At 39.1% G+C, this 21,434-nt stretch overlaps 2 protein-coding genes across 3 annotated transcripts in view; one reads left to right on the forward strand and one right to left on the reverse strand.

Moving 5' to 3' along the window:
* The window catches only part of HEATR4 (HEAT repeat containing 4), a 102,459-nt gene extending 90,432 nt beyond the window's left edge, over positions 1–12,027 (forward strand). For both annotated transcript variants that reach the window (XM_051977640.1, XM_051977641.1), the window contains exons 15-17: positions 1,062–1,221; positions 2,197–2,258; positions 11,536–12,027. In XM_051977640.1, the coding sequence (XP_051833600.1) occupies positions 1,062–1,221; positions 2,197–2,258; positions 11,536–11,697 (384 nt within the window). In that variant the 3' untranslated portion in view covers positions 11,698–12,027. The remainder of the gene's footprint in view (positions 1–1,061; positions 1,222–2,196; positions 2,259–11,535) is intronic.
* On the reverse strand, positions 2,294–4,925 carry RIOX1 (ribosomal oxygenase 1). Its single transcript, XM_051977642.1, has one exon. The coding sequence runs from the start codon at positions 4,863–4,865 to the stop codon at positions 2,349–2,351; it is 2,517 nt and encodes an 838-aa protein (XP_051833602.1). The 5' UTR covers positions 4,866–4,925; the 3' UTR covers positions 2,294–2,348.
* Positions 12,028–21,434: the final 9,407 nt, after the last annotated feature.

Raw genomic sequence — 21,434 nt, forward strand, 5'->3', positions numbered from 1 at the left:
TCTAGAGTTATTGTTAAGATCAAATAAGATAATATCCATAAAACCCTTAGTACAGAACTTGGCACTTAATAGGTACTTAATACTTGTTCTCTTCTCCTTAATGCAACAAGGCTTTCTTCCTTCCTCAGCACACCCTTCTTCCCAATTATATTTTAACTCTTTAATATGCTACCCAATCAAAGGTTGTAAATAATAGAACACTAAAGAGGGAACCTATCTTACCCCTACCTATTTTTAATTGCAAAGAGGAAAGAACAATGAGAAGGAATTGGTGGGGTGAGATGTGGAAGGGGGTTAAAAAAAGTAAGAGGTTATTAAAAAGAAAGCAGTGATTATTCAAGGGATCCTGCCATATGCCATTTTCACTGATTAAACAATTTTACTATGATAAAGCATTAGAATATCTAAATATTCACATTTTCTTTTGGTGCACATTCTCAAGACAAATGGATATTTTTTTTCCCCTGAGGTTAGACCAAAGTTGTTTGCTCACATAATTTCTCAAGCAATTTCTGGAATCGTCCAAGCTGCCAAATGCATGTAATTTATAAAGTGAAACAGAAAATAATTCCATGCACAGGCCTACATATAAATTTCTGGGCTATTTTTCTACTTAGTAAGTGATAATCTACCTTTTATTTTAGGATAAAAGATGACCTGATTAATCAACAGTGCCACACACACTCATGAATTTCTTTCCTAAAACAGTAGGATCAAGAACTCTCAGCAAAATAAGTTTATTCTGAGGGTAATAGGTACAAGTACTGATTGTACCTGAAAAATCTCTTTTGGCAAAAAGATGGCACTTGAACTTAATGTACTATTCTTCAGTACAGTACAGTACTAATGTACTGTTCGTTCCCTACATGGAACTCCCATATCTCCTATATCATCTTCCTCCCTAATCTTTTTCCAAAAATAGTTCCCATCTCTAACATTCATTTAAATATTAACTTCACAGTCCAATCATGTACTGTGTTTAGTTTTTATTAACAGCTATATAAAATAAATGTCCTTTATAATCTAGTACAGATGTTTTAGCTTTGTTATTTTCTTCCTAGATTGCTGAACTAAATCACAGAGACTTGATCACCAATAAAATAATGAAGACCGAGGAAATTGCTGAAACTATTCGGCAGCAAACAAAATACATCTATCAGAGCCATCCCAAAAAACATCAACCATCCCATCTTGTAGACTTTTTCAAAGATGCTTTTCAAGGTAAATTTCCCACTGTAAATCTTGTCTACTAATGTTATCAATAAATATTTATAAGTTGCTGAATGGGCTGGTACTTTTCTAGGTATCACCCTTACTCTGCAGATCATATCTCTTTACTATGATTCTCCAAAGGCCACCACCTTTTTGTTTTCTGTTTCCAGAAACAGTTTCTTACTAATTAGTCCATAAGACTGTAAAATAGAGCTCATGTAGCCTTCCATTTTAATTCTGAAAATAAAATATTTTAAAAAGGGGAAGGAGATTATTTACAACTGAAAATAATTTTTTTAAGTTAACAAAAATAGACTGATGAGCACACTACAAAGATAATAATACCACCTAAAGAGAAAAGTTCCTTTTAAGTATGGAAAATTAGTTGTTAATGAATGGAAGTTCAGTTGTTAGTAACTAGTTGTTAGTAAAACTAACTAGTTTTTACTAACTAGTTGTTAGTAAAATAAAATAAAAAGGATAACTCCCCCCTCCCAAAAATATACTCTTGTAGTTCAAATAACTGAAAGGCATCCAGTCAGTTCTACTCCACAGATTCTTCCTTAGTTGCCACTTTAGACTTACCTTCTTTCTTAACTCCATCCAATGTAATCTAATTGGAAAAGTTTTTTGGCATTTTAGTGAATTCTGAATCTTTCATGCATTAATAATCCTCTCCCACCAACAGAATATTACTCTTAATCTTCTGAAACAGAACTTAAATAAGCTCTAGGAAGGAGCTTATTTAGGAGTAACCAGAAGGAGTGTCCAGTTTTACTCTTAATTTTGAATTTCCCCAAGTAAAGCACAGAGTTCTCTATATGAATGTTTTAATAATTGAATGAAAATAGAGCTTATTCAAATTCTAAATCAGAAAGACTGTGTTGGTCTTGCAAACTTGTATGAAATATCAGGTGTACCAAATGCACAGAGATGAGCAAGGCTTGCTACTACAGATGGGATTTCTTTTCTTTATGTCACTAGATTCTGAAGTCCCTTTCACTCTGTCAGCTTCTGATACCTGTGACATGGAAAAAGCCTTAGCGGTAAGTAGGAACATAGTCAAAGAGGATGAACAAGGTAAGGGAGTAGAAACAAAAATACTTTTATTTTCACTTCGACTCAACAAGAAATGCCTATGGGGTCAGAGGTTTCTTGGTGATGAGCAGCCCCTTTTCAAACAACATGGTCACTAAGGCAATCTGGTCCTTCCTATTATCACAAGGCAGGTCTCCCACCTGCACAAAACCCGGATAAGAACTGAACAAGTATTCGATGGCATCCGTGTACTGGGAGTCTATCTCCAGGTACTTGGGCTCCCCCTGATGATAGACTCGAGAATTTTCCACGGTGTAGTACAACAGGACGCTGTCGTCCTCGCTCACTAACCGAGTCAAACCATGGCGAAGGAGGCGGACCTGGGTCTCGGTGGTAATTTTTGCCCCCACGTCCCAAGCTTCCCCAGCCTCCCACCGGGCAGGCAGCCCATGCACGCTCAGTGCCCGCTCCTTCTCTGACAACACTGGAGGCAAACAGTCGTGGAGGAAGCCCTTGGCCCTCTGGTCCGCCACAGCATCCACAGGGGCATACTGTACCAAGCGGGTGAGCAATCTCTGCACCTTCTCCAGGAAGGGACCTCGACGAGGGTCCCCAGATTCTGAATGCTGAACCCCCATGTAATCTAGGTAGTCCCTAGGCAGTCCCCTGCGGAATTCCACGTCCTCCTCCATGGCAGCTTGCAAAGCCGCTGGCAGCAGGGGTTCAAGCAGGTCCCCCCAAGAATTGCGCTGGAAGGTAGACAGAGTGAGGTGCAAGGAATGCACCCCAGGCTCACATTCGGCCTGGTGAATAAAGCCCCGGGGGAAATAGAGCAGATCCCCAGGCTCCAGCACCTCTTGCAACACGGGTTTTCCCAAGCCCTGAGGTCCAAAGTTAGGGCTGGAAAACTGGGGGAGTTCTTCCACCGGCTCCCGGGGTTTGTAGACACGCCAGAGTTTCTTCCCCTCCAGCTGCAGGACGAAGGCTTCGATGTCATCGTAGTGAGGGGCGAAGCCCTGGGAGTCCGGCGGCGTGAGGTAGGCGTTGGCGCCTACCATGCTGCCAAAATGCTCCTGGAGCACAGACAGCACCTGCCACACGACGGCGGAGAAGGCCTGCGGACACAAGAGGCGCAGGGAGCAGCCGTCTCGGTACAGAGACCATGCGGTGGCCGGAAGGGCCCGCCCCGGCGGGTTCAGAGTCTCGCGCTGGCCGTTCCGGTAGCGCGCGGCGTCCAGGTGCTGCCCGAACTGCACGTCCTCCCCACGCAGCACCGCATCCAGTTCAGCCGTGGAGAACAGGCCCCGGTAGTAATCCGGGTTGCCCCGCCGCACCAGCACCGCGTCCTTCTCCCACATCCAGCTGAAAAAATGGTCTACGGACAGCGGCGAGATCAACCATTCGAAGAGACGGGCGGCCCTACGCTTGCTGTGCGGAATCTGTCCCAGCTCCTGGAGCACCTGCTGCAAGGAAGGGGCCCCGGACCCCGCTCCGCAGCTGCTGTGCCCTTCCACCAGCTCTCCTTTGGCTCCTCCTTCCACCTTCTTCTTGTCCCCCACCACCAGGTCTCTCTTGACTTTCTTGCGCTTTTGGCCCCCGCTCAGTTTTTCTATAACAACAGTAGGAGTCGGGGTTGGAGATGGGGATGGGACCCTTACGCGTTCCGCTACCTGTCTCTGAATTTTCTGCTTCTTTGCCGCCCCAAGAGACGGCTCCACTTCCCTGTCCTCATCTACCCGCCCCGTCGGGGGTAGATCCCTTTCGGGCTCTGCTGCCTGTCTTCTGACTTTCTTCTTCCTTGGACCCTCGCTCAGTTTCTCTGCAGTTCCAGGAAGCTGTTCCACTTTTCTCCCTTCTTCTCTCCACCCTGCCGGAGGTAGGACCCTTTCGGGTTCCGCCGTCTCTCTCTTGACTTGCTGCTTCCCTGGACCCTCGCTCAGTTTTTCCACTGCCCCAGAAGTCTGTTCCACTTTTCTCTCCTCTCCTCCCTGAGCCGTCTGAGACAAAGTACCCTTTTTCTTGCTTTTCTGATTCTTTGAGACCCCGCTCTCTTTCTCCACTACTGCAGAAGGCCCCGCCTCTCTCTCCTCTTCCACCACAACCGTCTGAGTCCGAGGCTGGACCCTTTCGGGCTCTTCCGTCTGTCTTTTGATTTTCTGATTGCTAGAGGTCCCGCTCCGCTTCCCTACTGCCGCAGATGCAAGTACCGATTCCTCCTCCCTCTCCTCTTCAGCCCGAGCCGTCGAGGGCAACACCCTTTCGAGTTCTGCGGTCTCAGTCTGGGCTTTCTGCCTCCTAAGGCTCCTGCTCCGTTTTTCTACTTCGGCTACTAGCGGACTAGCCTGTGGGGCTCCTGCCTCGGGCTGCCCTTCCACTTTAAAGTCATTATCTTTTGGCAAAGGATCGGGCCCCTCTGTCCCTACCTGGGAGCATCCCTTATTCAGGCTCACCTTTTTCTTCTCCTTTTGTTTTTGCTTCTTTTTAATGTTTTTGGAAAGAGACAGGAGATGTCCTTTTCTCGGCTTCTGCAGTCGACTGGGTATCTCTTTCTTGATGATGCCGGCGTGCTCCTGCAAGCGGTAGATAGCTAAAGCGGACACACGTGTGCCGTCCATGTTGGCGACTTAAAAAAAATAAATAAATTTGTAGCTGGCGGGGCTCCTCCCTTTCCGGCTGGGCTTCTAATCAAGGTCCAGAGAAAAGCAATCCCGGAAGTTCCGCAAGTGACGCAGTACGTCGGAGATGGGGCGGGGCCTTCCGTGGAGCTCGGTCCCAAGGCCGAGTTCTGGGTCTGAGGGAGGCGGGGTATTCTCTTGTTAGGGCGGTCCACCTTTAGTCCCTGACCCTGAGTGCTAAGGTTAAAATCATCTAAACCCGAAGCTCTACTGGTGAAAGTATACCCTGAGGTCAAAACTACACTATTAAGACATTATTTGTCTATTAAACTACTCCTGCCCTTTTCAACTGTAAACCCCCGCAGGAGAGACTGTATTTTCGAGTTACTTAGCGCTATAGGTGGAGTGCAGAAGCATTGATGAGAATCCATGAAAGCATAAAGTTAAAAGGAATTAGCCATTTTTTAATATAGTTTTTTATTCAATATGTTTACATACAATGATGGATTTATCATATATATATGTGTGTGTATATATATATAATACATACATATATGTATATATATATATATATATATTCCTGAGTTAATTAGATGTTTTTTAAATTATCTATTTTAATTTCTAATGTGACATTTGTCTATATAATCCACATAAACAAAAGTTCTTTGGGATCCTCAATGAAAGATTGTAAAGGGATGCTGACATCAAAAAGTCTGAGAACATTTGATTTAAACTAATGTTTCATAGTAACCAGAGTGCCTGCCTAAATCATCAGTATTTATTGCTCAGGTACCCGTCCTCTAAAATTGCAAACAAATGCAATTTTAAAGTTCATTAATCCTGGGCTATGACGTTGTCTTCTTTCTCTTCATCTCCTCTTTTCTCCCTTTTCTCTACTCCTTTTCCTTTCTCTATTCCCTCTCCTTTCTCCGTTTTCCTTTCTGATTCCCTTCCCATCTTCTCTTCCTTCTCCTCTCCCCTTTCTCTTTCCTTCTCTTTTTTCTCCTCCCTTTCACTCCTTTTCTCTTCTCCCTTTTCACTCTTTTCCTCTTCCTTCTTTTCCTCTACAACCTTCGCTCCCTTTCCCAAATCAGGAGAAACATTCCAGCTCTCGATTCCCCAGTTTTCCTATACTCTCTACTTGCCCACCAGGGTGAGGATGGGCGATGGGAGTATATACTTAAATACCGTGAAAGAAATGAAAAGAGATGGGGGGAAGTGCAGCAACGTTCTTGTGTGAGCTTTTCTCACCCTAGTTGGATAGAATAAGAGAAAAGATGTTCCCCAATTTCACTACCAATCTCCATGGTAGTATTTATTGATGCCAGGTATTGCTGCGTAGAAATACCACCCTCCTAAAAGCACTGCCCTCAAGAAGTTACCTTTTTAAAATTTTTAGTCTATGAGAGGATAAGGGAAGGGAAGGAAGAAAATTTCTAACACAAGATTTTGCAAGAGTGAATGTTGAAAACTATCTTTGTATATATTTTGAATAATCAAAAGCTATTATTATAAAGTTTTATTTTACTTTTTCAATTATCAAAATCTATTTTCTCTTCCCCTTCACCCTGTCCCCTCTTGGGGGAAAAAAAAATCTTTGAAATGAATATTCAGTCAGGCAAAAACAAATTCCAGCTTTGGCCATATCCAGAATCTGGTCTTTAAGTTTAAATCCTGCTTCATACATTTATTATCTGAGTGATCCTAAGCAAGTCATCTAATATCTTTCAGCCAGAATTTTCCCTGTTGTAAAATGGGGATAAAAATAGCCCCTATCTTAAAATTGTCTGTTCATATCCTTTGACCATTTATCGATTGGAGAATGGCTTGAACTATTATAAATTTGAGTCATTTCTCTGTATATTTTAGAAATGAGGCCTTTATCAGAATCTTTGAATGTAAAAATGTTTTCCTCCCTTCTAATCTTGTCTGCATTAGTTTTGCTTATACAAAAACTTTTTAACTTAATATAATCAAAATGATCTATTTTGTGATCAATAATGATCTCTAGTTATTCTTTGATCACAAATTCCTTCCTCCTCCACAGATCTGAGAGGTAAACTATCCTATGTTCTTCTATTTTGTTTATAATATTCTTTATGTCTAGATCAGGAATCCATTTCAACCTTATTTTGGTATAGGGTGTTAGGTATGGGTCAATGCCTAATTTTTGCCATACTAGTTTCCAATTTTCCCAGCAGTTTTTGTCAAATAGTGAATTCTTATCCCCAAAACTGGGGTCTTTGGGTTTGTCAAACACTAGATTGCTATAGTCTTTGGCTATTTTGTTCTGTGAATCTAATCTATTCCACTATTTGTAGTCATATGAAAAGATGCTCCAAATCACTATTGATCAGAGAAATGAAAATTAAAACAACTTTGAGATACCACTATATACCTGTCAGGTTGGCTAAGATGACAGGAAAAGATAATGATGAATGTTGGAAGGGATGTGGGAAAACTGGGACACTGATGCATTGTTGGTGTAGTTGTGAACAAATCCAACCATTCTGGAGAACAATCTGGAACTATGCTCAAAAAGTTATCAAACCATGCATACCCATTGATCCAGCAGTGTTTCTACTGGGATTATATCCCAAAGAGATCTTAAAGGAGGGAAAGGAACTTGTATGTACCAAAATGTTTGTGGCAGCCCTCTTTGTAGTGGCAAGAAACTGAAAAGTAAATGGATGCTTATCAGTTGGAGAATGGCTAAGTTATGGTTTATGAATGTAATGGAATATTATTGTTCTGTAAGAAATGATCAACAGGATGATTTCAGAGAGGCTACATCAACTGATGCTAAGTGAAGTGAGCAGAACCAGGAGATCATTACACACAACAAGACTATACAACAATCAATTCTGATGGATGGGGCTCTCTTCAACAATGAGATGATTAAGACTAGCTCTAATTGTTCAGTGATGAAGAGAGCCATCTACACCCACAGAGAGGACAGTAGGAACTGAATGTGGATCACATCATAGCATTCTCACTCTCTCTGTTGTTATTTGATTGCATTTTGTTTTCTTCGCAGTTTTTTTCCCTTTTTGATATGATTTTTCTTGTGCAGCACGATAATTGTATAAATATGTATACATATATTGGATTTAACATATTTAATGTGTTGGACTATCTGCCATCTAGGGGAGGGAGAGAGGGAAAGGAGGAGAAAATTTGTAAGAGAAGGTTTTGCAAGGGTCAATGTTGAAAAATTACCCATGCATATGTTTTGTAAATAAAAAGCTTTAAAAAAAAAAAAAAAAGGAATAGCCCAGGGTTGTTGCTAGGATCAAATGAGATATTTATAAAATGCTTGGTATATGCTTATAAATACTCCTTTCCAGCCTCTCAATATAGACAATGACAATGGAAATGAAAAGAACAGTAATAGCACACACACACAAAAAGATAATTAAAATATGACCAACTCTGTCCTGAAGGAAGAGATAAATACATATGCAGCCCTCCTTTTTGGCAGAGGTGGGGGAATATGGATGTGGAACACTGCATATACAATCAGACTTGATTGATCTGTTTAATTTTGCTGGCCTAATTTGTTTTTCTTCTTTTTTTAATCCTTTGTTATAAAGAGTATCTCAGTAGGGAAATGGGGAGGAGTATTTTTGAAAATAAAAGCTGAGATTAAAACAAGAGTTTATGACTTTTTTAATATTACTATTTAAGTAGTGAACAAGTCATCCATTCCCTCTGGGAGTTTTCAAAAAGAACTGTTTTCTATGTCCGTATGCAAGTTTCACAGGGAACAGGACCTGAGACATGCTTTTCTGGCTGGTGAATTTGAGAACACTCAGCTTGGCTGAAGACAGATTTTGTTCTTTTCACGTCCTCCACAGACATCTCCTCCCAATCTTTCCTGTGACCTCATCCTTTGCATGTATCTCTGTCTTAGAATTTCCCTTGTATTGGGGAGGGGCTTTTAGAAGCTTGGCAATCTCGAATTTCATCTCTTTTCCTGTCACAGCTCTTAATTTTTTTCCACAAAAGCCAAGAGCTTTCCATAACTACCCACTTCCCTTCATAGTCTGAACTTTTCATCAGAGTTTACCTTTTGGTTCCTGTAGAGATGACATCAAGCAAAGCCAAAAGAAGCTCAAATTAAAGATTGCTACAAATTAAAATCAAATGAGATGTATGCAAGCAAAGCACTATTTAAGTTGATTATAACAAGTTTGAATTACTCTATGTAAAAGCTGCCTTTGAAGAGATATTAAGCAGAATAGACTAATTAGCTTGTGCTAATTTTGGCCTAACAATTAACATCAAAAGAATACAGGTCCTCCATCAGCCAGCGCCATACCATTCATATGTGGAACCATCAGAGCAAATAGAGAAGTTTTAAGTGCTGTGGATAAGTTCGCTTACCTTGGGAGTATACTTTGCAGGGATGTTCATATTGTTAATGAGATTGAAGACTCATTGCTACAGCTAGCTCAGTGTTTGGGAATTTCAGAAGAAAATCATGAGAGAAAAGGTATTAGGACTGATTACCCAAATGAAGGTCTACTGTCATTTGTATGTCTGTGAAATCTGGACAATGTGCCAGCACCATTCCAAGAAACTGAATCGCTTCCATTTGAATTTTCTTAAGAAGACTCTGAAGATCACCCGGCAGGATAAGGTACCAGACACTGAGTCCTTTCTTGGACTAAATTGCCAAGCACTCCAACTCTCTTGCAGAGATCACAATTCTGTTGGGCAATGTCAAATGGACCCTTGCCAAAAATTCTGTTTTGTGGAGAACTCACATAGGGTAAGCGTTTACAAGGTGATCAACATGATGTACCCTCATCCAAGAAGGTTCTGTGCTCTATGAGCAAAGTAGAATTGAATTAGTTCAGAAGAAATATGAGATGCTCCAAGTTTGAGGAGCCAGACCAAATGTTCACAGGGACTATTTGTGTCCCACTTGAGGTGGAGCATTCCGAGCTCTTATTGGTCTGATTGGCCACAATCAGACACAGGGTAACTTGATTCTAACATAGTATGGTTCTCTTCTAGAACAAAGGAGAAAAACAATGCAATGGTAGCAATTTAAGTTAGTTTTGAGAAGATTGAATTATTCTATGTAAAAGTTGGATAGGAAGAGATGTTAAAGCAGACATCATGCATTGACCTACTTGACAGAATTTTACTAATGCCAGAAAAGTGTGTTTCCTGTGGAGGGACTGGAGGAGGGTCAACGGTGCCCTAGCTATATTCTGCCTGACTTAAATCCAATTCATGCACAAGCTATCAACCCATGCTCTCATGGGTCTTCTTTGAAAATGAAGGCCCCTACATATTTTTGTTATTCAGTTGTGACTGTGTTGGGTGCTTTTTTGACAGAGATTGCATTGATTTGCCATTTCCTTCTCCAGCTCATTTTACAGAAGGGGAAACTGAGGCAAACAGGACTAGGTGACTTGCCCAAGGTCACTCAATAAGTGTCTGAGACTAGATTTGAATTCACAAACATGAGTCTTTCTGACTCCAGGTCCTAGATTGAAATCCTACTTCTGCCACTTACCATGAATTGTACTCTTTGGTCAAGTCAATGAATCTTCTGAGTTTGTTTTCTCAAATGAGAACATCTCTAAACTCCCTTCCATCTCTAAATCTATAAACAATTGGATGCTAAGGTGTCATTGACAACTCCCCAAACTTATGTGTGTGTGTGTGTGTGTGTGTGTATATATCCCCCCCCCCCCGAGGCAATTGGGGTGAAATGGCTTGCCCAGGGTCACATAGCCAGGAAGTATTAAGTTTCTAAGAATGGATTTGGACTCAGGTTCTCCTGACTTCAGGGCTGGTGCTCTATCCATTGTGCCATCTAGCTGCCCCGTTTATGTATATACACAATATATACATATTATATATATATTGTACATATATATAATATATATATATACACACACACACTTCTGACAAAGAAAGTAAATGTTCAACTCAAAAGAATGAATCTCTAATGGTGGAATTTCAGCACTATTACATGGATGGGGAGCTTTGTAGGGCACAGAGGAATCTTCTTGACTTTCCTCAAATTTTGATATGACAATTTATGTTGTACTTTATAAGTTAGGCCTGATCCTTCCCCAGTATACAAAATCTTTAGGCAAAATGCCCACTAGCTTTCTTTTTCCTTATTGTTCCTTCTCTTCAATTCTAAAAATACGTAAAGTACAGTCTATCTAGCAATTAGGTGGTACAGTAGAGAGAACACAAGGCCTGGAGTCAGGAAAGCTTCCTGAGTTCAAATCTCTCCCAGACACTCATTAGCTATGTGATTCTGGGCAAATCACTTTACCTGCATACCTTAATTTCCTCATCTGTGAAATAAGCTAGAAAAAGAAATGGCAAATCACTCCAGTTTGTTTGCCAAGAAGACCTCATATGGGGTCACAAAGAGTTAAATAATTTTCCCAAAAGGCCACTAGGCAAATGTTTAATTGTTTTGTAGGGTGGTCTAGTTTCTATATTTCCAAAGTTTCTGTCCCTGGTAAAAGCAGAACATAGCTCCAGATGTTATCCTGATTTCCCCTTCCAGAAGAGTGTTTTCAGCCTCTCCAATTAGTAGACACATAAGACTTTCTTTTAGACCTTTCACATGGGTCATCTTATTTTAAATTTTCTCAGTGTTTATATTCATGTATTACTATTTCTATTGTAGCCTCTACCAACGTCACCTATACCAAGTGCCTACAGTAAGAGTCCCATCTTTGAAAAGAAGATTCCTAAAAGATTAATACTCAATAAACGTGTAAAAACCATCAGGGAAAAAAGGATTGCTTTGGGACCATTTCATAAGACCAAAAAGCCATCTAAAATTTAATAAAAGCCAAGGAAAGAAAAAAACTGACCTTTCTATCATCTCCTGGGTAGAGAAAAAAAAAATCCTTCGAACAGACAACTTCAACCCATCAAGAAGATATGTGTCTATACATAGACACGAAGAGGTAGCTTTGGCTTCAAAGGAATCTGCCTCATCATTCTGTATTATCTGTTTGATCACTGTCTATAAATTGGATGCTGAAGAGGAACTGGATTAATTTCTTAATTTAAGCCATTGAGCTGGAAGAAAAGTAGATAAAGTAATTTAGTTGATCCAATTCATTCTTTCCCCCACCAGAACTCTCCAGTTCATTAGAACAAAAAAAAGTAGAGCTTTTACATGTTTTGCACAATACACAGGTAGTCTTTTGATACATAACCTAGAATTCCTTTTCCTTGCCCAGGAATTAGCTCTGCTAAGTTTTTATCAACAAATCTGGGACAGGGAAAATTTAGTAGCTTTTCCCCAGTAAGCAGTGTCAGGGGGAGAGCTTTGTCCCTGAAATCTATCACAAACCCTAAGCAGCTAAATCATGTCCTATCTTTGTGGATGGGAGGGAGTAACCATTTTTAAATTCCTGGGATATACCTTAATATTCCACAAAACAGATTGGCAATTATTCTCTTGATACTGCAGTCATGAAATCCTTAATAATCTCTAAAAGATTTAGGCTTCTGACAAAACCAGGATTCTGTTATTCATTTAACAGAACAAGCTTGATAGTCATGTCAACTTGATGTGATGTTCAACATATTCAAATGTTCAACAAACATTTATTGAGTATCTACTGAATGTAAGGTGAGGGGGATATAAAGACAGAGACAAAAACTGCTCTTGTCCTCAGGAACTCTTCGGGGAGTTCTTAAGAGTATAATTGGTTGAGTGAGAACCCAGAGCAGTTGTTATAGAACTGAAGGAAGATATTCTGAAAATCCAGTATCCTTTACTATTACTATTTTATATGCATAATGCCTATGGACCTCCTCTCTTTAAAAAGCTGAGTTATTCAGTATTCACAACTCTGGTAGTTTTAATTCTACTTTGTATCCTTCCTTTTGACTTTCCCAACTTCTCATTCTCCTCCCCTTCTATTATTGGTATCATAATTCCAAACAATGAGCATAAACAGAGCTCCTCCCTCCATCCCCACCTCCACACCCTAGCAAAAAAAAAAAAAAAATTAAGCCAATGGTTAGTATTTCTGAAATAGTTCCTGGAAACTCTGGAATACAATTACTAGAGGAAAAAAAAAGGAACTTTTTACACATGTCATCTGCATATTAGAAAAAAAAGTTTCTAGCATAAACTTTCAGGGAAGATGCTAGGAAATATTCACGAATTCTTGGTTTTCATTGCAAGAGTCATTATAGATGATTATAGTTGAAGCCAATTGTAAACAGCTAATTTGCATATGCAGATGTTTTATGTAATAAAGCTGCTTCCATTGCTCAATATTTGGCTTGGGGGTGGGGGTGGGGGAGGAGGGCAGGCATTATCTAGCTACAAGGAATCCTATACAATGAACAATACTTGTAGGAGTGCTTTTCTTGATCCTTATACCTGTAATAACTACTCTGCAATGAAAACCTGTGATTGTGGATCATTTGCATCATAGAATCGTTGTGGCACTCTACAAAACCACTAGTTTCGATGGACTTCTTTAAGTTTCCTTCTACTCTAGACATTCATTCCCCCTCCTCCTTCTTGTCATTCTCACCTTACCCCTTTTCAATAGTGCCCTCTGCCTGGAAATAGCTAGGTTGGGAAATCCTATTTCCATCTTGTATCTTTGGCCTTCTGACAATAGCAGCTTATATTTGTATAGGATTTGATGTTCACAAGGGAGAAAGGCAACAAACACCCCTTAAGCATCCACTATGTACTAATCCCTGTGATAAGCTCTGTGCAGATATTTCACTTGAACCTCATGACAACCCTAGGAGGTAGGTACTAAGAGTATCTTAAATTTGCAGTTGAAAAAAACAGACAAAACGAGGTTAAATGGCTCACCCAACTTCACAACAGCTGGTAAGTTGATGGTTAGATTTGAACTCTGGTTGGTCCTGATTTCAGGATAAGAATCATATTCAAGTACCACCTCACTGCTTCTCCATAGAGACTCTTAAGATTTAAGTTTTATACTATTCCTCCAGGTATCATTTTATAAAGAAATTGAACATCAGAGATGTGACTAGCACATGATCACACAATAAGTATCAGAGGCCAAATTTGAATCCAGGTTTTCTTTTCTGCAAATCTTGCACTCAACCATTAGACCATATGTCAAACCTGTTATCACTGAGGAGTCCTGCTATGGAAAATGGAAATTAGATATTATTCTGAACTAGTGGTAGTAGAAGGAATGACTAGGGCTTTGTATATGTGTAACCTGTGTACATGTCCAGGGGCCAGGCTCTTAAAGGATCATTGACAACCTTCTTTCTCCAGGACCAGACAATGATTATACCCCAGAACCTAGCCATCCCCAACGGAGAAACAAGACCCAAATGGATCGCTGGGGTAACTCAAGAGACTTTTCGTTGGTTTCCTCCCGTCTGATAGTTAGGTCTAAGCCCTTACTTTTTGCATAACTGCCGCTCTATTTTGTGAATGCCTTAAGTCCCAGATCTGGGAACAATAGAACTAGGCTAATCTCTCTATAATCAATAATTGGTGAATATGCAGGTGTTTTGTATGTACTCTGTGCTCTGAGAGGTCAGGGTGAGGTGGGGAGTACAACTGTTAAGATATGATTTCTGTCTTCTCCAGGAGCTCCAGAGTAGTCACTAAATGGGGAATTAGGGTAGTCCAGAGTAGTTGGGGTAGGGAGGGGACAGAGAAGAATGAAATGAATGAAACTAAATAAGAATGGAAGTTCGTGATTGTTTAGTCACACCTCATTTTGAGGCACAGTATAAATGCTGTAGGAGTCTGGAGAAGAGAGAAAGTGACCCTGATCCATTTTTTTCTAGCTCTTCCTTGGTTACCTCCTCATCTAGTTTCATTATCCTTTATTCAAATGGATTCTAAATCTGCGGATTCTACCCTCAACTGCCTGTTAGACATCTTTACTTGGATATCCCATAGGCATCTCAAACTCAACATATTCAAAATAGAACATATGAACTTGCTCCTAGGAAATTTAATTCGGGTTATCACTACATATAATCCTAGTAGAATTCCTTAGGAAAAAATGGAGTACCTTCATAGTCAATAAAAAGGTGAGAAAAAGACGCCACATTCATCATAGGTACTAAAGTAGGAATAAAGATAATTGAAATAATAGGCAAGTTATCGGAGTATAAAATAAAGCAAAGTAGAGACTAATATAGCTTTGTCAGGATAACTCACTGGTCATAGCAAATACTTTTTCAACAACCTAAAAGGAGACTCTACAGATGAACATCACCAGATAGATGGTCAATATAGAAATCAGATTGATAATAGACTTTCCATCAAAAGATGGAGAAACTCTATACAATCAGTTAAAACAAGACATAGAGCTGTGGCTCAGATAATGAACTTCTTATTGCAAAATTCCAACTTAAATTGAAATAGGGAAAATCATTAGACCATGTAGGTTTGACCTAAATAAAAGCTTTTATGAATACGAAGTGGAAATGATGACTAGATTTAAGGGATTAGATCTGGTGAAAGCCCTGAGGAACTATGTGAAGAAATTCAAAACATTATACAGGAGGCAGCCACAAAAAAATTCCAAGAGAAAAGAGAACGTTGATAAAGCTTTTCAAATAGCTGAGGAAAGAAAGCAAAAGGGAAAGGAGAAAGGTAAAATATACCCAGCTGAATGCAGAATTCCATAGAATAGCAAGGAGAGATAAAAAGGTTTGCTTAAATAAAAAGAAAACAATAGAATGGAAAGAGATCTTTTCAAGAAAATTAGAGATGACAAAGTATTTCATGCAAAAATAGGCATGATAAAAGACAATGGTAGAGACTTCACAGAAGCAGAAATGGGAAGAATACATAAAAGAATTATACTAAACCTTAACATCACTAATAGACCAAAGCTCAGTTACTGAGCGAAAGCCAGACATCCTGGAGAACAATGTAGACTTCTAAGTATATAAGTAGGCTTATAAGAAGCATTGCCAGCAATAAAGCTAATGGAGGTGATAGAATTCCAATTAAGCTACTTAAAATTCTTTTAAAATGATGCTATTAAAATAATGTACTCAAAATGCCAGCAAATTTGGAAAACTCAACAATGGCAACTGGACTGGAAAAAATCAGTTTATATAATCCAATCCTAAAATAGGGCAATGCCAAGGAATGTTCAGATTACTTAACAATTGCACTCATTTCACATACCAGGAAAATTGTATCCTAAGATTCTGCAAGGTAGCAATGCGTGAAACCAAAATTACCAGAAAAGCAGGCTGGTTTTCAAAGAGGCAGAAGCACAAGACACCAAATTGCCAATATGCACTGGATTATGGAGAAAATAAGGGAGTTCCAGAAAAACATCTGTCTCTGCTTCTTTGACTAAAGCCTTTGACTGTGTGGATTAAAACAAAATGTAGCAAGTCCTTAAAGAGCTGTGAGTATCTGATCGTTTGATTTATTTTCTAAGGAATCTATATTCAGGCCAAGAGGCTACAGAATCAAACATGGAACAATTAATTGGTTTAAAATTGGAAAAGGAGTATGACAAGGTTATATATTGTCACCTTATTTAACTTAAATGCAGAGTATATCAAGGGAAATGCCAGGCTGGATAAGTCAAAAGCCGACTGGTTTTTAAAGTTACCAGGAGAAATATCAAAACCTCAGATATGAAGATGATACAACTCTAAATGGTAAATAGTGAAGAAATAGGAAGTCTTTTGATGAGGGTGAAAGAAGAGAGTGTAAAAGCTGCCTTGAAAACTAACATTAAAAAAATGAAGACCTTGGCAACTGATCCCATCACTTCCTGGAAAATAGAGGGAGAAGTAACGGAAGAAATATCAGATTTTATATTCTTGGGCTCAAGAATCATTACATACATTAACTATAACCATGAAATGAAAAGATGATTGTACCTTGGAAGGAAAACTGTGGCAAATCTAGAAAGTATACTAAAAAGCAGAGACATTTTCTTGTCACCAGAGGTCCACATAACCAAAATTATGGGTTTTCCAATAGTAATTACATAGCTACGAGATCTGGACTATAAGGAAAGCCAAGCACAAAAAAAAAATCATTGCTTTCAAGTTATAGTGTTTGGAAAAGACTTTTGAAAGTCTCTTGGACAACAAGATCAACTCAGTCATTAAAAAAATTAATTCAGGCTATTTATTATAAGGTCAAGTTTTGAAGCTGAAACTTAAATACTTTGCTCATAGGAAAGATAGGACTCAATGGAAAATGATGTTGGGAGAGAATGAAGATAAAATGAAAGGGAAACATCAGACGTTGAAATGGATAGATGGTATCATGGAAACAATGAATATGAATTTACCCTTCAAGAGATAGTGCAGGAAAGAAGGGCCTGATGTGCTATGGTTTCTGGAGTCATGAAGAGTCAGACATGACTGAATAACTGAACTACAACAAATCTTTCTCTTAAACCCATTCCTCTTATCTAATTTCCCTATTTCAGTTGGGAGCACCCCTCATTTTTAGGCACCCAGGTTCAAAGAGAATAGTGTCATCCTCTCCAGTGCTCCCATTGTTGTCCCATCTTTCCAGACTATATTCTGGCCAAAGGGGCCTCTTTCCTGTTCCCCACACACAATATTCTCCTTCTGTAGGCTGTTCCCCATATCTAGATTACTTTCCTCCAGCTTCTTTAAGACTTAATTCAAACCCCTGATGATGGTTAGTGTTTCCCCCACCCTGCCACTAAATTCCATTATATTTACTTTGTATATTGGACAGGTGGTGTGGGATAGATATTTCATTGTGCTGCTGCAGTTATTAGCATCCACATCTGGTTCATTACTTACTCCTCCCCTGTTTTACAATTTACAGAGAAGCAGTTGTCAAATAATTATTCTTAATTAATCAGCTTGTAAGACTAGCAGATGCATGTGGCCATTAGGTGGCACTGTTCTTATGGTTATGTTCTTATAACCCAGGGCTATAGCAGATGGTATTTGCCAGAGGCCCCAGTAACCTTGCTCACCATTGAATTCTCTGTTATCCAATTTTTGGACTTGAGTTTAAATCCAGTCTCAGACACTTACTAGCTGTGTGACTCTGGACTTAATTTCCAAATCTGTAAAATGGGGATAATAACACCATCTACTTCCCAGAGTTCTTGTGAGGGTCAAATAAGTGCTTAGGACAATGCCTGATATACAGTAAGTGCTATATAAGTGTTAATATTCCTTCCACCACTCTCAAGTTCTCTAGGGCTCATAGGACTGTGCTGCAGGCTTCTAGTTCTATGTAGTTGTAGGGTTATGCACAGAAATATGGCACAAAATTAATAAAATAGGAAAATCTTTCATCTTTGCTTAGAGCCCCTGCTGTGAATTTCTGGGAAAGTCTTGGCTGACTAACCCCATTCATAAGGCTTTTTTTGACTTTTAATAGTCATAAGATATATCCAAAGGATTGACTTTTTAGTGGTCTTAAGTTACAATAAAAGGGTGTAACTATAAAAAAGGGTAGCATAATGAAAGTAGCTATAAGGAAGCTTTCAAAGAGTAAAACTATTTAAAAAAAAAAAAAACTTCTTGGCTGAATCAACCCTTCTCTTTACATCTCCTTCCAGCAAATACACTAGGGAAAAGAATAAGGGAAAGAATTGTAGGTTTGGAATTCACTAAGATCAGTCCAACAAATATTCAGTGGAAAAAAAGCAACAAACAGAAAAATAACCAAAACAAAACCACAGAGGACATGTCAGAGTTGGGAAATCCCAGTCAGTCTCACTGGGGTTGGAGTGTCAAGGCAGCTGCTGGTCTGACCCAGGATCACTCCAGGCTGGTCTCCGCTGGAAGATCTGGTCTTGACCTGTTCCAGGCCCTCATGAAAGCTCCCTAGTGTTGGTCTACTTCCATATAGGCTCTGGCTGGAGTCAATTCAGCACTAGCAGGAAAAAGGGTGGGGGTGGGGTGAGGGAAATGGGTGGGGAAGAATGAAAGCAGGCTTTGGGCGGCCTTGGCCAGCAGAGAACTCCTAGTCTCTCAGAAGTCTCTGTGCTTCTGGTCCTGCAGAATGACTGGTCTGGAATCATGGATTGGAAGTCTCTTTCAAGGAGAAGAAATTCGAGGACATTGGGAAGTAAACAGACATCCATACACATTTCCAATCTTTCTTATAGCTTCACCAATCTATTTCTCTGTCACTTCTGAAAGACATCTCATATATATTTTACATGTATACATATTACATATATACTTTGCATTTTAATATATTTTATTTATTTCATTAAATGTTTCCCAATTTAAATTTTTACATTTTTTAAACTTCAAGTTACAAATTCTCTCCCTCCCTATATATGTGAAGTCATGCAAAACACATTTCCATTGTAGCCATGTTACAGAAGAAAACACACACACCAAGAAATATAAAGAAATCCTTTGTATTTTAAAAAATTGTTTTCTGTTTTACAAGATTACATATCTATCAACTATATTAAATCGCTTACTGTTTTAAGCAGGAGGGAAGGAAGGGAGAAATTTTGTAAATTTTGTAAAAATGAATATTTTATAATTTTTATTATTTTATTTTAGATGAATATTATAAACTGTCTACATATAACTAGAAAAAAATAAAATGTCATTTTAAATGAAAAAAAATACACACATCTTTCCTAGCAGAGTATGTGGAACTAATTTTTTTTTTTTATTCCTTACATTTCTAGTGCCTAGCACAGTGCCTTGAACATTAATAATTATTTGTTGAACTGAATGACAACACTCATTAAATGGAAGATCCATTTTTTTATTCCTTGCATTTCTAGTGACTAGTGCAGTGCCTTGAACATAAATAATTATTTGTTGAACTGAATGACAACATTCATTAAATGGAATATCCCATAAAATTTATTATAATAGAATTTCACATGCTAATTAAAGTCAGGTTCCTAATGGAGCAACTTAAGCCCCAAGGGCAATATTGGTAATCCCTTCTTCCCAGGGGCATCTTTCTTTTCTCCTCTCCTTTCTATTTTCTTCTCCTGTGCTTTTTTAGACTATATATATAGTATATACAGAGAGTATATAGCTGTAATAGTTTAAAGCTACATTTGCATTTCTACAACACCTGTATCTCAGGGTGACTATGGTCATTCCATAGTTTTCCAGGGAACAAAGTACCAAGATCCCTTTTAACTCTGCTCTATTTATTTAATTATCTAAAATCTAATTTTCTCCTATGTACCCAAGACTTAATAGTTCGCTGATCTTTGATCCTTGACCAGAAAGAGCTTTCCTATTGGCACGATGCCAACCTGGTTACTTAACTCTGCAATGCCCTAGCTAGTCAATTTCTTTGTTTTTAAAATGTGGCACCCAGAAGTGGACATAACCCTCTAGGTGTTTTATAACTAGGGTAGTGTGCAGGTAGAATATCAGTTCTTCTGCTCTGAGCACCATGCTTCTATTAATTAATACAAGCTAAAGAGAGATGGAGCAGGAGTTGAAATCATGTCTTGTCTCTGATGCATTTTAACCTCGATCTTAGGCAAGTCAGTAATTTCTCTAGTTAAGTCTCTAAGACACTATAATTATTTATCTGCATGGACGGAGGGAATTTCCACGCTGGGAATTCAATACACAGATGAAATTACAAGTTCAGAGCAAATACAAAAAAGATTACATCAGCTGTTGTGGGCTGCCATATCACACTGCTGACTCATAATGAATTATCAGTCCGCTCAAGGTTCCCTAGTTCTTTTTCCACATGAATTGCTTTTTAGCTGGGTATCACCAGAAGAGAATGCTAAGACATGGAGAAGGGTTGAGTAATTAAAGGTCATGATAAGGGTAGAAAACAGGTTCAAGAAACGTGCAGAGATGGGAGGGGAAAAGATAAGGAGGTTATAGTTTGAAACAGTAGAGGTGACACAGTTTTGAGCAATTATTGACATCCAAGGTATGACCATACAAGGAGAGGGATATGAAGAAAGTATGAAGGTGATTCAAGCTGGGAAAGTTGTGAAACTGTGAAGTGGAGATGAGACCTTTCTGATGATCCATTCAAGGGCAAAAAAAAAATATATATATATATATATATATAAAATATTATATTTAATACCCTGTATTGTCTGTTGCATCTGGTTCAGCTTCTGCCTGGTTCAACAGAGTCTGTGTTTTTCTTTTTAGAAATGAATAGCAATTAGTGTCCTCCCCAAAAAATGTCAGAGAAAAGATAGGGACTCTTCAGATGGTCAGTTTCTAGAACACTGCCCATTCAGGCCAACCATTATGCACCATTCGCCTGTTCCCCATATGCTTCACAGGGCCAACAAATAAAATGTTCCCCATAAAACTCAGCTAAATCACTCTAGCAAGTAATCAGGCCATGCAATGACCTGGATCCCATCCATCATTTAAAGAAACTATCACCTTTCTCTCTGCTCTGCAAAGAACATTTTCATTTTCTATGCCTGAACTGAGTTGGCTCTTCCTATTGGATGTGTTTAGAAAAGGCTTATTATACTTTTTCAAGCTTTCAGGACCATCCAATTCCTTGGGAAACTTTTACAAGAGATTTCTCATAGGATTTACCCTCCAGATTTTTGGAATGTCATTTTAGGGGCTATAGAAATGCTTATCTCT

The sequence above is a fragment of the Antechinus flavipes genome, chromosome 2 (genome assembly GCF_016432865.1).
Source record: "Antechinus flavipes isolate AdamAnt ecotype Samford, QLD, Australia chromosome 2, AdamAnt_v2, whole genome shotgun sequence".
Taxonomy (NCBI): domain Eukaryota; kingdom Metazoa; phylum Chordata; class Mammalia; order Dasyuromorphia; family Dasyuridae; genus Antechinus; species Antechinus flavipes.